General features: G+C 36.3%; 2 protein-coding genes across 2 annotated transcripts; both read left to right on the top strand.

Moving 5' to 3' along the window:
* Positions 1–8,113: 8,113 nt before the first annotated feature.
* Positions 8,114–11,194, top strand: LOC113774729. Its single transcript, XM_027319340.1, has 8 exons — positions 8,114–8,615; positions 9,230–9,367; positions 9,468–9,536; positions 9,649–9,720; positions 9,936–10,018; positions 10,108–10,239; positions 10,436–10,649; positions 10,814–11,194. Exons 1-8 carry the CDS (start codon positions 8,181–8,183, stop codon positions 10,856–10,858), a joined length of 1,188 nt encoding a protein of 395 aa, XP_027175141.1. The 5' UTR covers positions 8,114–8,180; the 3' UTR covers positions 10,859–11,194.
* A 1,730-nt stretch (positions 11,195–12,924) lies between these two features.
* LOC113775063 (3-ketoacyl-CoA synthase 11-like) lies at positions 12,925–16,023 on the top strand. The gene is made up of 2 exons (XM_027319795.1): positions 12,925–13,385; positions 14,168–16,023. The coding sequence occupies exon 2, from the start codon at positions 14,175–14,177 to the stop codon at positions 15,705–15,707; it is 1,533 nt and encodes a 510-aa protein (XP_027175596.1). The 5' UTR covers positions 12,925–13,385; positions 14,168–14,174; the 3' UTR covers positions 15,708–16,023.
* The last annotated feature ends 370 nt before the right edge of the window (positions 16,024–16,393 follow it).

Below are 16,393 nucleotides of genomic sequence, written 5' to 3'. Positions count from 1 at the left end.
GTTCTGAGACTAAAATATCAGAAACGAGGAATACTACAATTAATCAATACTAATTGAGTTGTAACTTGGAAGGTTCGATTTGATAAAAAAAAAAAAAAAAAAAAAAGAACATGCGAAAAGATTCCCAGGTGCAAGTATGAAATTTTGGGTGAAGTAAATGAAGTTCATGCAGCTGGAGCACAATGATAACCGTCGTCGTCATCGTCATCGTCGTCATCACCCTCCTCCTCCAGGGATGCAGCCGGAGCATAGTCATAATCTCCGTCATCGTCGTCGCCATCGCCTTCAACGCATGCGGCTGGGGCATAATCATAGCCGCCATTATCATCATCGTCATCTCCATCTGCGTGCTGCCTCCTCATCTTCTTCTCGTACCATGACGACTCAATAATGATGTTCCTAAAAGCAATCGACATTTATTTTTTTTCTCTTGTCGGGTAGTCGGATCAACTCAAACTTCACCGAGGAGACAAAAAATGGAAAAGGAAAATTTAAATATACTTCTGGTAAGTGAAGTACGAGGACTACGTATTGGAGAAGTTTTTCTTTTTTTTTTTTTTTTGTTGATTAGACTGGACTTGGTGTAAAGGAAGACTGGGTAGCAGGGGAGTATATAAAACTATAGAAGTGGATCGGAAGCAGGGGAGGCGTGGTGCAGCGCAGGGCTGGCACGGGGATTATGACAACATCCCGACGCCGATTACGTGTGTGCCACTGGTCCCTTAACCACGTCGGAGATCTCATATGACACGTCAGTAATATCAGTTTTTTTTTAAAAAAAACTTTTTTTAATATAAGTGAAAGTGTTGAAACTCGAGACATATCTCTTGAATTACTTCTTCCGTACCATCAAATTTATTCATCACTCAACAAAATGTTAACCGTCCTTCTACTACTTGCTTTTTTTTTTTTTTTTTATCAAATAAATGTCGAGGTCTTAAAGGTTTACTTACAATCTTTCCTCCTAACATTCAATGTTCATCTTTATGTTCAGTGTGGCTCCGGAGTAAAATAAAGGGGGTTTGGTACGCAGGAACTACTCTCCGGTGCGGACACGGGAAGAATTTTTTCGGTCTACTTAATTTTGACAGACAAATCATATGATCAGCTGATCATAATCCAGGAAACTGTTTCTTATAGTATCTATCATGCATCACTGCTGTCTTGTTTCCATATACCGTAATACTCCATTCTTTTTGGGGTAAAATAGTTACCAGGAGACGTAAGTACAATTTTATGGTTAAAATATCGATTCATCGGACAAAATCGAGTACGGGAAGACAAGACCGGTGACGTCCACCATGCCGTTGGGCCACAAATGCATGACTTTAATTTTTTTTTAAAAAAAAAGGAAGTAAACAATTAAAACTGCCACATCACACAATCTGGTCGGTCGGTCCTTGAAACGACATCAACGCTGTACACTTATTATGTTTGAGGCTGAATTCTATATATCACTCCATATATAATGGATGGCTCACGAGTTTGATGTTAAAAAATTATATCATTATTTTTTTTTATTTGAAGTGTATCCTTTCAAAATTCAACATAATATACTCACGTTTTAATCACCAAAAAATTTTCAATAATCTCCAAAAAAAAATTATGCCCTTTTTTTTTTCCTTGCTTTAAAAATATTTGCTTAATGTGCACACACATAGTATGTGCTATTCCCCGCTAATATTTATAAATATAGGCCTAATGAAGATAAAGAGCACATTTTAACGGACCTGATTTGATTACGGTACTGCTGTTTACGTATGCATCGCATGTGCACAAAGCCAAACATCCATTGATCGAATATTCTAAGAAGCTTTATATCCTTGATTACTACAATTCAACGACCAACATACCCCCTAAGAGAGTTATTTTTGCATTGCTCCAAATTTTCGCACTACAGTTTCATCATTCATGTGCTACAACCCTACTACTCCCTCCGTTCCAATTATTTAGTTATGTTTCGGAAATTCAACTTTTTAAAAATAGTGATTTGATTGTGATATTTGTATTTCTTTTTTCAATTTTACCCCTATAAATTCAAATTTTAAATTTGAATGATAATATGCATACGATTAAAAATAAAAATTATATTGAAAAGACAAATTAAAATTTGTTTTGACTTTTCTCACATGATAAATATCTTGAACCATTCTAAAATGGAGAGCGTAGCACTTTCAATGAGACGGGGACTACTTTGGTTGCTGGAAGTGGAGAGACTCCGGAACCACAATCATGATGTGAAATCAGGCATGTGGTCGAGCTGCTACCGTGGAGCATGGGGAATGGACTCAAGAGTCACGACCACATTTTGAGCATTCAAATTTCAAAAAATGTCGACATTCATATTCCTATGGGATAATTTCAAAAACCTCCCTTGAGGTTTTTAATAATTTCATTTAGCTTCTTGAGATTTTAAAAATTATATATACCTCCCTTGTTATTTAAAATGACAATACTATCCTTAAATATTTTAATGAAATTCCCTTATTTTGTATGTTTATACTTAGAATGACTTTTAAAATTTTTTTATTCTTTTCCTTCTTATTCCTTTTTTTTTTTTGAATTTTTTGCCAATAAAACTATAGAACTACCACTATTACCTATAGTTTCTATTGTAATCAAATATCGAACTAGTGATTTTTTTGATAAATTAACTTTATATGCAATCCAATGTTTTTGCTGATATTTATTTTCTATTTTTTGGTATTAAAATTAACAATAAATCAAAAGGAAATGACCCAAAATCACCACTAAATTATGATAATCCCACTGCTCAAAAAATTTCTAAACTCTAAATGAATTATTTCAACATCTTCTTTTCTATCTTATAAATTTAAATTCATAATAAAATACCATCAAAAATATTCTACCATAGTGATAAAATTATTATTATAGTTATTTATTAAATAGTAAGTATAGACATGAAAAATTTGGCACATTTTCTTATAATTATACTAGATAATCTTATTGTATGGAAAAGTAAATTAAAACTCATTACACAAGAGCATTTTTGGATATTCATTTAAAAATTTGATCAACCCAATATTATTTTAAAATTTTGTTAATAAAACTATCAAATCAAGGAAGATAGGTGTAATTTTTCAAATCTCAGAGGAGGTCAGTAAAATTGTCAGAAACTTCAGGAGAAGGTATTCGAAATTATTCGTATTCCTATTCTTGCAAGTAGAATGCATTTTTTTTGTCAATCGTCACTTTTCTTATCCATAGTATCCTATACTATCCTAATATAAGGGGCAGACCCAACTGGGTTTAGGGGGGTCGATGGAAATTGAATCACCATCGGACCAGACGGGTACATTACACACCTGTTGAATTTTTTAAGAAGCCACTTAATGTGGTAGTTGGTGGGAGACAACTTAATGTGCACTACACCAAGCGTCTGAACCCTTGTCTCCCACCTCACCAAGCCTTTAATGGCAAGGTTTTTTAAGTAGAACGCTTGTTAGACATACCTATAAAAAAGTTGTTCCAGGCTGGAGCCTCCACTTCCAGCAACTATTCAACCTTAAGTGGAAAATTTTGCCATATTAGTTCATTCGAGGATCACTTTTAAGATAATGCGAAAGTTAGAAAATTTAATTGAAGCACGACGTCTAGGGCAAACAATTTTGGGTAAAATACTTATTACCCCTCTGTAATTTTACAAAATGCCAGATAACCCCCATAAAGTTTAAAATATCCACATAATCCCCGTGTGGTTTTATGTAAACTAGAAAATGGACACCAAACGGGCTTTAAAGCACATGTAATAAAATCTTAATATCCATGTACTCCCTTATAATTTGTATAAATATTCACTTTAATTCTTATGATTTTTGCATTCATTCATGTAATCTCCTTATACTTGCATACATGATGGTTAAACCATTTATTAATTTTGCATTTAAGTAAAGACACTATTGATATTTTAACTACCGACGGTACATAATTATTTTTCGTCAAATTTTCATTTTACATAAAATCATGGGGCAGTGAAGTGGATCTTTTGAAACTTTAAAGGGATCACGTGACAACAGATGAAACTACAAAGGAATTACATGTAATTTACCCAACAATTTTCTTGAAAGTAACGATGGGAAGTAGATTTTAACTTAGAGTAAATTTTATATACATTGTCAATATATACACTATCACAATTGGATGGATGACATATGAGCAAATTTTGATTTTAAATTCAAATTTTACACATGTAACATATAGCTAATGGTGGTAGTGCATATATTGAGAATGTATATGAGATTAATCTTGTAACTAATAAGCATGGGACCATTTTTGGATATATAGGGCGGCGCTCAAGTGAATAAGATGCCACTAGATCCCCCAAACCAATCTGTTGGAGTCTCGAAGAGACAATTTGAGATAGATTTTCTCCAAACTGAACACTGTTTGGATATATAAATCCATGAGAAACGGAACCATCTAAAACTTATACTTCCTGTAACAATTAGTAATTAGATATATATCCAACCTAAAAGTAATCAAATGTATGAAAAAGATATAGATAATTCAAATTATGAGTACGAAACTTCAATGGCTTGATTAGCCCTTTTCATCTTGGTGCAAGAAATATTGAGATGATGGAGCTCCATTATGCATTATATCGTGCTTTTGCGTGACAAAATGCTCAGTCAGAACTGGAAAAGTTCCAAACCCTACTCCATTTCCTTTACCAAAAACGATTAACCTTTTGTCGCAAATGCTCATTCACCCTCTAAATGAGACAATTATTGAGATATGGAGGCCATTCCAGGATTGTTTATGTACGTATAAGCCACAGTAATTACATAATTTTGACCATAGAAATTGCAATGGAACTATAATTCCTAATTAATATTTTGGAGGCCTTTTTGATAACATGAACATGAACATGGCCTACCAGGACCCCAAAAAAGAAAAAAGAAAAAAGAAAGACAAAGCATGAACATGTATGGATTCACAAACCATTGGAATTTATAATCCTTAGGGTATAAAAAGTGACTAGCAAGAAACGACTCATTCACTAGTACCTCAAACTTTCGTAGCGTACTGATTTAATAGATGCAAAGCCAAGAAATTAGGGCTGCATATAACGATCAACTGCAGGATTTCTTCCTTAGAAAGCACTACATACATATTGTCCTTATTTCAACTAAGTGAAAGACATTCTTGGATAACCTTGTACAAGGGGACAGATACACTCTATTAGCGGTCTTAAAATTTTAGGGTTTAAATAAAATATGGGATTTAGTATTCAAGAACTAGGGTTTGGCTGATGGTATAAAAACTAGGGTATTGGTAAAGCCCCGATGAAAACTTCAAGCAGCTGGAGCATAATCGTATCCTCCATCACCGTCATCGTCGTCGTCATCTCCGTCTCCATCAGCAGGTGCAGCTGGAGAACGGCAGTACCCTTGTTCCTTGTCTTCTATAAACATTGACGATGGAGGATGATAAATGTGATAATATTCGAGGTCATCATTAATTACCATGGACAGTAAGATTACCATGACCATCGAAATGGTGGACATATTAGCTTATTGTAGGATTTGAAGCAGATGGATGGTTGCTGGCTTGCAGCTAAGTGGATTTATTTTGGGAGCTTAGAACACAGAGCTGAGGGTAGAGACTGTGAACTTATATACCTGCCCTAGCATTCTACTGTACGAGGTTGTACACTACGAAGATTAAGGCCTAGTTTGGTAGTTACTATAGAAAAAGAGAACTTCCCCAAAAAAGAAAAAATTGGATTAATGTTTCATTACTATTTTTTTCTTTTGGTTCAACCTTCAATGAATATAAGGTTTGTGTGACGGAGAGTTCCCTCCATTTAACTCCCACGTGATAAAAGGCTGGATCCTATTGTCTCTGTTCTTTTTATTCTCCTTCAATTTCTCAACTAAAAGAAAAATTGCAAGCATGTTTAAGTAGCAGAAAAATTATGTGCGATGTTCTTCAGGAAAAGAGCTAAAGCAAAACAACAGAGTTTTTTTTTTTGAGTTGGGGAGGGGGGGAATAGAAAGAAAGTACAAAGAAAGCAGCATTTAGTGAATGGTTATTTGAGTTATATGATTAGCTGAAATTTTATTGTAGCATTAGGAAAAAAAGTTTAGAAAATGCAGATTTGTTACGACAAAAGGAAAGTAAAACATCGTTGTGTATGTATTTTTTCTGAATAGAAAAAGATATACAAGAAACTAGATTGAAGAAAAGAATTCTCGAGATATAAATTTTGCAAGATTGAAAAATTTTTTTTTGGGGGGGGGGGGGGTGATGAGCTAACACCCAACTAAACCAAATACTTATTTGAAGGGCAAGACTATTTACCAGCTACTCACTTTTCGTTTACTCTGTTGTTGTTCAAGCAATGATACCAAATTGGAGTACATGAAATATCAGCTCAGCAAGAGCTAATTACCTGATCATAATCTCTTCATAATTCAAAACAAGAAATTCCAATAATGAACTTGTAGAAATTTTCTGTGCTATCCCTTTTGCCTTCACTCAAACAAAACCTTAGTGAGTGTCGGACCCGTGCACGGGTGTGCATTAAATGTTTAGAAGCGTGTATTTCGCATGGAAAAATATGCCATGTTGGCATCACCTTTTTTGAAATTACAATCATGTGGTCTTGGTCCTTTTTTCATCGTAAATCGTAATGGTGTTTTTGCCTCTTGCTCTCCTGAATCTTTACAACGCCGGCCATTTAAATTTGGGGCTTTTGCTCGAGAGATTCCTCCAGAGTTATCCTTTACCTTTTCTCCAATTTCTTGTTAGCTGCAATGAAGCACCAAACACTGCCGCACGCAAGAATAAGATGAATAGTATCCACCATTTCTTTGCGTCTGTCTCAGACAGATAATTTAGCACGCAAGAAGTGAGGCTGATTGCAAGAAATAATTGTTTAGGCAAAGATCCTTCATCTGCGAAAATTCATATGATTGAAGCCACTTGATGAGTCAAGTTTCTTCCATTCAAGCGAACCTTTTAATAAAAAATTAGAGAACATGCAGCAGATTAATTTAGCTAAGTGGTGGATTTAAACCTCCGTTCTTTTCATTAATGTCATTACTCATTCGTGATTTACATTAAAAACTCTAATGCCTTTCTCTTTGACAAGGCAGGGAAAAACTGCTGATAAAGAGCTGGAAAGGAGCCGAGAGCACCTTTGGGTAGGAATAAAAATTATTTAAGTGTCATGTGCATATCTTTCATGATATGATTCCTTATTTATTTATAGGGCCTTACCCAATAGGCGATAGGGAGAATAGGCTTATCCCTTTGTTTCACGATAACTATTCCATAAGATGATTACGAGTTTACCAGTTTACCCTGGGCGGAGTTCTAGAATTCACACCTCAAACTTATCCTGAACGTTTGGGACCAAACTTAATACTACCCTCTTCCCTTGTTCGGCAAATGGCCGAACAAGTCACCATGACACATGTCCAATGGTGACTTCATTCCCCTGACTGTAGCACGTAGCGGAGGAGGGGCAGGAACAACCCTTTCTGAAAGTTTATGACTAAGATTTTGTCCAAAAAAATATAAAATCCAAATTGTATCTTATATATCATTTTTTATATCATATATAAAATTTATAAAATTTTATTTTACTGTTATACGTTGTTGGAAAGTGAATTACGCCGTACACATACAAAGTTACTTTTTATACATTTTGTACAAAATCAGTCCCAACGATTTTTCAGACAACCGATTGGACCCATGTCCGCATGCAGCATATTACCATCTAAAAATCCTAAGCTACAGTAGGTCAAAAGCATGCCCAAGCCATAGGCTGAACCTGACTACAGCAGAAAACGCTAAAGCTTTCCTCCAAAAATGAAAACCAAGAGGAGTAAAAGGCTTAGCGCCCTCCTCCTCCTCCTCCTCCTCCTCCTCGACTCCCGGAATTCAGTTGGACTCTCTGCAATGGTCCCGATTTGTTGTGTCCAAGTATCGTTATTGGGCCTTCAGCCCATGGAGAATTCTAATCAGACATTTTTGTCAATTATCCATTTTCCTAAATTTTGCAATCCTCGAATAAACGGTGCTGCTTCGAGCTTCAACGAAAAATACCAACCAATCCTTTTGTATGGCCAGGACTTTTGTAAACACCGGCCTGGCCAGTGGCCACCAATCACCCAGTCTTTCGATGCCTCACAATCTGCACAGCAATCCACATGGCCACTGCACAGTTAGGCCGCGACCAAATTTGCCGGCGCACGCCCACTTTCCACCGCCACCACCCCACCACCGCCGCCAAACCCTCCACGGCACTCCTCTTCATTCCTCCCAAAAACAACCCAAGTAAAATAAGAACTTCACTAACTAAAGGGAAGCCAAAATTGGGATGGGCAGTTAGGATGAGCATTGTTGAACAGAGCCCGCCAAAAGAACCAACTAGTGTAAATGACGTCGAAAGGTTGGTTGGCTTCTTGTACGAGGACCTTCCTCACCTCTTCGATGACCAAGGGATCGACAGGACTGCGTATGACGAGCGTGTCGATTTCAGAGATCCCATTACTAAACATGATACTCTCAGTGGATATCTGTTTAACATTGCTACGTTAAAGTTGCTGTTCCGCCCCCAGTTTCAGTTACACTGGGTCAAACAGGTATGATATATTTTGTGACATTCAATTCTGCTGAGAGGCAACCCCAGATGTTGTTTAATGATCCCTAGTGTACCATATTTGTTCCCTGTCTTTATGGTAGGCTAGTATTCTGCTATATGAACAAGTACGAATGAAGGGAAGGAAGAAAAGAATAAAAAAAACAAAAACAAAAACAAAAGCAAGAAAAAAGCAGCAATGGAATGTTTATTTTACTTACAAATTTTAATATGTGCTTTTTGGGGCAGTCGGTTTCTTTGGTGAGAATGGTAAGATCATTCGAAATTTTGCATATGGAGTAGCGAATTTTTTGGTTGTCCAGAGGATGGTGGTATTATAGTATCTTTCATTGGGGTGTCATTCGTGACCTGTATATTTGTTAAATAGACGAGTGAAACTATTTTGGTCGGCTTGCACGTCTCCTTCACATTTTGCCATGCGTAACTGGTGTTTTTACAACTGGAAAGCTGGAAATATAATCTGTCAGATTTCCATATTGATGTTGCTGGTTTGACTGATTGAGTTGGTATAGACAGGGCCTTATGAGATCACCACAAGATGGACTATGGTAATGACTTTCATGCTTCTGCCCTGGAGACCTGAATTAGTTGGTATAGACAGGGCCTTATGAGATCACCACAAGATGGACTATGGTAATGACTTTCATGCTTCTGCCCTGGAGACCTGAATTAGTCTTCACAGGAACTTCTGTCATGGGAATCAATCCAAAAACCAACAAGTTCTGTAGCCATGTTGTAAGATGTTGCTCTTTGCCTTTGACACAGAAAGTCAGAGTTGTGAATCCCCCAACAAGTTCTGTAGTCTTTATTTATCGTTTGTCATCGTAATTAATAGGACTACTGGGATTCTATAAAGAACAACGACTTTTTTTCTATTGAAGGCCTCATGGATGTGTTGAAGCAGGTATCTGCTACTTAATTCGCTAGTGCATTTTTCCATTTGCAATTTTGTTATTTGTCAAGTTTCCATTGCCAATTTTAAGCAACCGTAACTGATATAGTTGCAATTTTAACAGTTGCAGATTTACAAGACTCCAGAGTTAGAAACGCCTAAATATCAGATACTAAAAAGAACTGCTACGTATGAGGTCTGTGGTTTTTTCCCTGAATGCAGCAGCATTCTTAACTTGCACCCGTTAAATCTGGCATTGCTTTAATTCTTCAGATCTGAAACAAAACTTACGTGAAAAATCAAATTTCCCTTGTTGCTAACCGACCCATTGTTGAAGTTAAGGAATTCCATCTTGCTGATATAAATGTCAAGCTCTCCGGGTAATAACTAACTTTCCATCGTTAAATACAGGTGAGAAAGTACAAACCTTTTATGGTCGTCGAAACAGATGGTGACAAGTTGACTGGTTCAAGTGGTTTTAATGCCGTTGCCGGGTGAGGTTTGGTGTTTGAATTCATTGTTTATCATTTGATTGGTAATTGCTTTCGTTCCTACCGTCAGCTCCTTGATCTTTTTCTCACAGGTATATTTTTGGGAAGAACGCAGCAGAGGAAAAGATACCCATGACTACTCCTGTGTTTACTCAGGCAGTTGATGCTGAAACATCCAAAGTGTCTATCCAGATAGTTCTGCCATCAGAAAAAGATTTGAGCAGGTGAAGTTCACCAAATTGCATCAGGTTACACAACCTTTGAAGCTGAAACTTACTTAGCAAGGGAGACAGCTAGTGTCAAAATTGGGGGTCTCTTAGGAGTTAATTAGAGAACTCCATAAAATCATTCATTCAGTTTTCTATCAAATACTGTATATAATGTTAATAATGGTCATATAAAAAGAATTTGTTTGAACAGTTTACCAGCTCCGAATGAGGAAGCAATCACATTGAGGCAGGTTGATGGAGGCATAGCAGCAGTAACAAAGTTTAGTGGAGAACCTATTGAGAATATTGTTCGAGAGAAGGAGAAAGCTCTCCGGTCTGCTGTTATGAGGAATGGTTTAAAACCAAAACCCGGTTGCTTGCTTGCACGTTACAATGATCCAGGTCGAACGTGGAGCTTTATCATGGTAAGGACTAGGGAATGGAAGTCTTTTCTTGCATATTTTTGACGTGTTTTGAATGTTTATTTATTCATGAAAATTGTTGGTTGCAATTTTTGAGCTTTTTTTTTTTTTTTTTAATAACTACTAAATAATATCTTGTGTATCTCCTGTTTTGTTGTTAAAAAAAGAGGAATGAGGTGCTCATATGGCTTGAGGAATTCACATTGGAATAAGTTTCAACATTCTTCACTTGCTACCATGGAAGTACGTAGTGGCAACATCAGAAGCGATGGTAATCTTCAATCGCTGTTTTGGCTGTGTAGAATCTTTAAAGATGGTTGTGAGAGCCAGTCACAATTGAATTTTCGTTTGTACCATAGTATCCAATTTCGAATGTAGCTACAAAGTCCAGTTTCACACTCCTTAGTTACCTCAATCCCTTTGTTTCGAATTGAGGAATCACAACAAATTCTTTTGGTTTCTCTTTTAGCTCAACCCATCCTGGATTTAGACGGAACCTTAAAGCAGAAATGGTATCGATATTTAAAAGAATTCACTCTTTAGTTTTATACGCTAATGGTATAGTAATTTTTTTTTATACTAACAGCTATGAATGTACGCCACGTAACGTGTGCATGATTTGAATGAATTTGAAATTTGAATTCATGTTATATGGTATAATTTAAATTTATTAATATAAAAAATAAATTATACAACTTAGAGAATTATAAGAAACTTATCCTATTTTTTTTTTTTTAAAAAAAATTATAAGAAATCTGTTTAGATTGGTCTATTTTTCAAAAACTAATTTTTCAAATACAATGTTACAATAATACATAAGCAAAAACAACTCTAAAAACATCTTATCCATATAATATATAAAAAATAACTCATAAATATACAAACAAAAATATTAAAAAAATAAAATTTACAACACTTTCCGTCTATGAAGAGTGAAGAGTGAAGGAGAGGGAGAAGGAAAATGGAGGAAGAGAGAGAAGAAAGGAAAAAAGACGGGATGGTGGCGGTGGTGAGTGGTAATGTTAATTTTTACAAGCTACTCTAAAATTTTTTTTAATTTTAAAAGTTACATCAAAATATATTCAAAAAACATCTACAGTAAAAATTTTTCATATACACTATTACAATAAAATATTTTAAAAATATTTCAAAAACTGCGAATCCAAACGGAGCCATATCCTCTTTAAAAATGCACCGCACATGGCTTTATCAACTTCAGAAAGGTCCAAATTGAATTTGGACAAAAGAATGATAGTAGATTAGAAAAGAAGACTAATTCGCACAAAGCGTATAGCAAAAGGGGTATTGTCATCAATGATTCGAATTTGGAAAATGAGTTGGGTATTCCAAATTTTGACCAAACCAAAAGAATGCAACGGATCTTCTGTCCCACATTCTGTGTCACTCTCTGTCCCACTTTTTATTATATTGATATTTCTCCTCTATAAACATCACGTTTTAGTTTCTTTTTGTTTTCTTAAGATCCAATAACTATTAATTGAGTAATACACAAAATTTAACAAACTCAAAAAACCAAAATGCATAAAAAATGATTTTTTATGAATTTTCTGTTGTATTTTTTAATTTTCTATTATATATTATTTTTTTGAACCTCCTGTATTTATTTTTTACTCAATTAATAGTTATTGGATCTTAAGAAAACAAAAAAGAACTAAAACGTGATGTTTATACAGGAGAAATATCAATATAATAAAAAATGAGACAAATAATGGCATAGAGTGTGGGACAGAAGATCTGTTGCGCCAAAAGAACGAGACTTGTTTTGGTCGCAATCAAATAGTAAAATAAACAGACCGACTCTCCGTGAAGTGTGAACGAGAGGGGGTGGTCACCAATTCACCAACTTTGACCCGTTCAACCCCCGATTGCTTGCTCAAAGAATTTGAATACATCTGGCTCCTTTGCCTCCATAATCTGTAGCGTCTGGTTTTTCGTCTAGGATACTTTGTCTAATTATTTTAATAAAATAAGTTTGAAATTGTGTTGAAGTTTAATTTATTTATTAATTAGAATTGAATTCAAATAAATTTTTATCAGGTTCGAATTTGTCTAATTATTTTAATAAATTTGAAATTGTGTTTAAATTTAATTTATTTATTTATCAGAGTTGAATTTAAATGACTTTTTATCGAATTCAAATATTTTTAAACTCTTTTAATTTGACTTACAGCCATGACAATTGAAAGTATAGAACCAGCGGCTGGGACAAAAGAAAAGAGACCAGCAAAGCAACTCTCAGCAGTTCAAATATATTCTCTCCCCGTTTACGTTTCCGCCGCCGCCTCCTCCTCCTGCCGATATATATACATCTCTAGTCATCTTCTTGGACTCCTTCTATACACACAAAGAAAGAGAAAAAGATCGTGCATGAGACACGGTTTCTAGAACACGTTGCCAGTGAGGTGGGGGGGACTAATACTAGCATAATTTTGACCATTTAAATTTGGTGGCATTGCTTGTTATTCTCAATCTTTTCTGCGTATATTCCCAGAAGCCCTCTTCGACTCTCATTTCTTCTAATTCTTCACTGGCCACAACACGTTGAAGGAAATAAACACTCTCATTTCCTCTTTTCCCTTTTTTCCTAATATACTTCCTCTAGTAAAACTCCTGCATCCATTTCATTTTCTGGCGCTCTCTCCCTCTGCATCCGGGGCTTCTATCCTTCTTTAGTGAAGAGATCGTTGAAGCTATCTGGGTTTGAGATTCACCTTAGAGGTAATTACCTTTTCTGGGTTGTTTTATTTATTAATGGTACTTATGTAGCATACATTAGTATATCACCATAAAGATCTGTTCTTGATTTATTTTTTGGCTAGATTTTATTTCTGCATTTTATGTTCTTGCGTTGTATGATGCTTCAAATAATATTTTATTTTATGTTTGAACTTCTAATCCTGGTTTTGTTTTAAAATTAACAACTTCAGCGGTGTATCCGATCTATTTCACAACAGATTTCATTGTGAGGGTTTTATGCATGGTGATTGGTTATTGATATTTAGCTCAATTTGATCTGTCAAGTGTCAGCAGACGGATTTATACAGAAACGACCGGATTTAACTGCCTGATCTCTTGATTATGGCGGTTGATATACACATTTTTTCGACCATATTTAACTGCCTGTCCTCTTGATTATTGCGGTTGATATACATTTTTTTTTCCCTCTGTCTCTTTCTGTGGAACCAGATTGTGGCTACCTTACAACTACAATAGAACTGCATTTAGGTTGATAAGTTGGAAAATCTGTCATGACCTTCTCTCGGAACAATATGAATGTATTTCCCTGCAATTGTGTAGTCTCCCAACAAATTATTGGTTCTCTCTTTTTTTCAATGCTTTGGCTCACATTTTGTCAAGTACGCTTTATGAGACACAGTATTCTCCAGAAATTCTCAATCGGAATCAACTCTAGATCATTTTCTTCTCTCTCTCAGTTGTCTGTTTTTGTCTTCTCTAAAATGTTTCTGCTTATCTCACCAATTCTTGTTATGTTTGAGCAGGGAAATAATGGAAGAAACAAAGACAAAGGCGCCATTGCTCGCCCCTTCATCAGGGAAATTTCCAGATTATAAGAAATCAATCAAGTTGAAATATGTCAAACTTGGTTATCACTACCTTATCACTCATGCAATGTACCTGTTCATTACCCCCTTTGTAATTGTAATTGCAGCACAAATGTCCACCTGGTCTCTCCCTGATCTTTACGAGCTATGGGATAATCTCCAGTATAACCTCATTTCGGTGATCCTGTGCTCAAGTCTCATAGTTTTCATATCGACCATCTATTTCCTCACTCGTCCTCGTCCAGTTTACCTTGTTGATTTCTCCTGCTACAAGCCTGATGAAGCTCAAAGATGCACAATGAAGACTTTCATAGATCAGTCCGAAATGGTTGGCTCATTCGCAAAAGAGAATCTTGAGTTTCAAAGGAAAATCCTTCAAAGGTCTGGCCTTGGAGATAACACTTATCTTCCTGAGGCTGTCCTTAATATACCTCCAAATCCATCAATGAAAGAAGCTAGAAAAGAGGCCGAGGCTGTTATGTTTGGTGCCATCGATGAGCTTTTGGCAAAGACTAAGGTAAAAGCAAAAGACATTGGAATTTTGGTTGTCAACTGTAGCTTGTTCAATCCAACTCCATCTTTGTCTGCAATGATAATTAATCATTATAAACTTCGAGGGAACGTAGCCAGTTATAATTTAGGCGGCATGGGATGTAGTGCAGGTTTAATTTCTATTGACCTAGCTAAAAAACTCCTTCAGTTCCATCCAAACTCATATGCCTTGGTCGTCAGCATGGAGAACATCACTCTGAATTGGTATTTTGGAAATGACCGATCGAAGCTTGTATCCAATTGTTTGTTCAGAATGGGAGGTGCTGCAATACTACTTTCCAACAAATTCTCGGAAAAAAGAAGATCGAAGTATCAATTGGTTCACACTGTTCGCACCCACAAGGGTGCTGATGATAAGTGCTATGCCTGTGTCTTTCAAGAAGAAGACGCGGATGGAAAGATTGGAGTTTCTTTATCAAAGGAGCTCATGGCTGTAGCTGGTGATGCATTGAAGACCAATATCACTACTCTAGGACCTCTTGTTCTCCCAATGTCTGAGCAATTGCTTTTCTTTGCTACGCTAGTTGGGAAGAAACTATTCAAGATGAAGCTCAAGCCTTACATCCCCGATTTTAAACTAGCTTTTGACCATTTCTGCATTCATGCTGGAGGTAGAGCAGTCCTGGATGAACTGGAGAAGAATTTGCAGCTATCTGAATGGCATATGGAGCCATCAAGAATGACACTGCATCGATTTGGCAACACCTCAAGCAGTTCTCTGTGGTATGAATTGGCTTACATGGAAGCCAAGGGAAGAGTAAAAAGAGGACACAGAGTATGGCAAATAGCATTTGGTTCAGGTTTCAAGTGCAACAGTGCTGTATGGAAGGCCCTCAGAACTGTGAAGCCTGCAAAGGAAAAAAACCCCTGGATGTCTGAGATTGATAAGTTTCCCGTGGAGGTTCCAAAGGTAGCAAACATTTGAGGTTCGCAGATGATATTGAGCATATTCTCAGTTCTGTTAGTCTATAGAGGTTGCCATCGTTAGTTTTTCTGTTTTGTTCTGGCCTAGATTAGTTACTTTTACTTATATGAAGGGGGCGATTGACTGGGGTTTTATTTATCTAAAGCTCTAAGACTTAGCCATCAACAATGTACATGAGTTCAGACAAAAGGTTCTGATCCCTAGCTCAGGACGTGGATCAGTGAGAACATCGTTAGAGATGGTTGGCATTTCCTTTTGGCCAACTCTATGACTCAGATATTTGAGCATGTCAAGATTGCGTTCTTAACCCTCTTTACCTGGCGGAACGTCTTTGTGCGAGTATTATTACTGGTACAACCATAAGCTGCACCTTTTGTCACGATACGGTGCATCTAAACTGCGAATAGGGCAAGAAGTAGTCTTCGGTTTATGCTCTCACAACCATTTTGTGACAGAGTACTCAGTAGGGAGGCGTCTGATTCAGAAAAAGGCCTTAGAAAACTAGAGACCAGATTAGGATTTAAGCGTATGGAATATTGTTACATTAGATCTCTAATATTCAACTCGCTCAGGACCAAAATGACCAAGTTCAGGAAGAATAGCAACGCTAGAGCCGAAATGACTGAGCTCAGAAAATAATAGCACACCAATCTCTCTAATGAATTTTGAGGTTAGTTAAGTCTGCC

The sequence above is a fragment of the Coffea eugenioides genome, chromosome 6, assembly GCF_003713205.1.
Source record: "Coffea eugenioides isolate CCC68of chromosome 6, Ceug_1.0, whole genome shotgun sequence".
NCBI classification, from domain to species: domain Eukaryota; kingdom Viridiplantae; phylum Streptophyta; class Magnoliopsida; order Gentianales; family Rubiaceae; genus Coffea; species Coffea eugenioides.
This window is presented reverse-complemented; position numbering and strand designations above follow the sequence as displayed.

Excerpts from the sequence above, each read along its gene's own strand:
- LOC113774729 (XM_027319340.1), top strand. The coding sequence starts at position 8,181 with ATGGCCACTGCACAGTTAGGCCGCGACCAAATTTGCCGGCGCACGCCC. Across the intron at positions 8,616-9,229 it reads AGTTACACTGGGTCAAACAG|ACAGGGCCTTATGAGATCAC; the intron begins GTATGATATATT and ends TAGTTGGTATAG. Across the intron at positions 10,240-10,435 it reads TCAGAAAAAGATTTGAGCAG|TTTACCAGCTCCGAATGAGG; the intron begins GTGAAGTTCACC and ends TTGTTTGAACAG.
- LOC113775063 (XM_027319795.1), top strand. The coding sequence starts at position 14,175 with ATGGAAGAAACAAAGACAAAGGCGCCATTGCTCGCCCCTTCATCAGGG.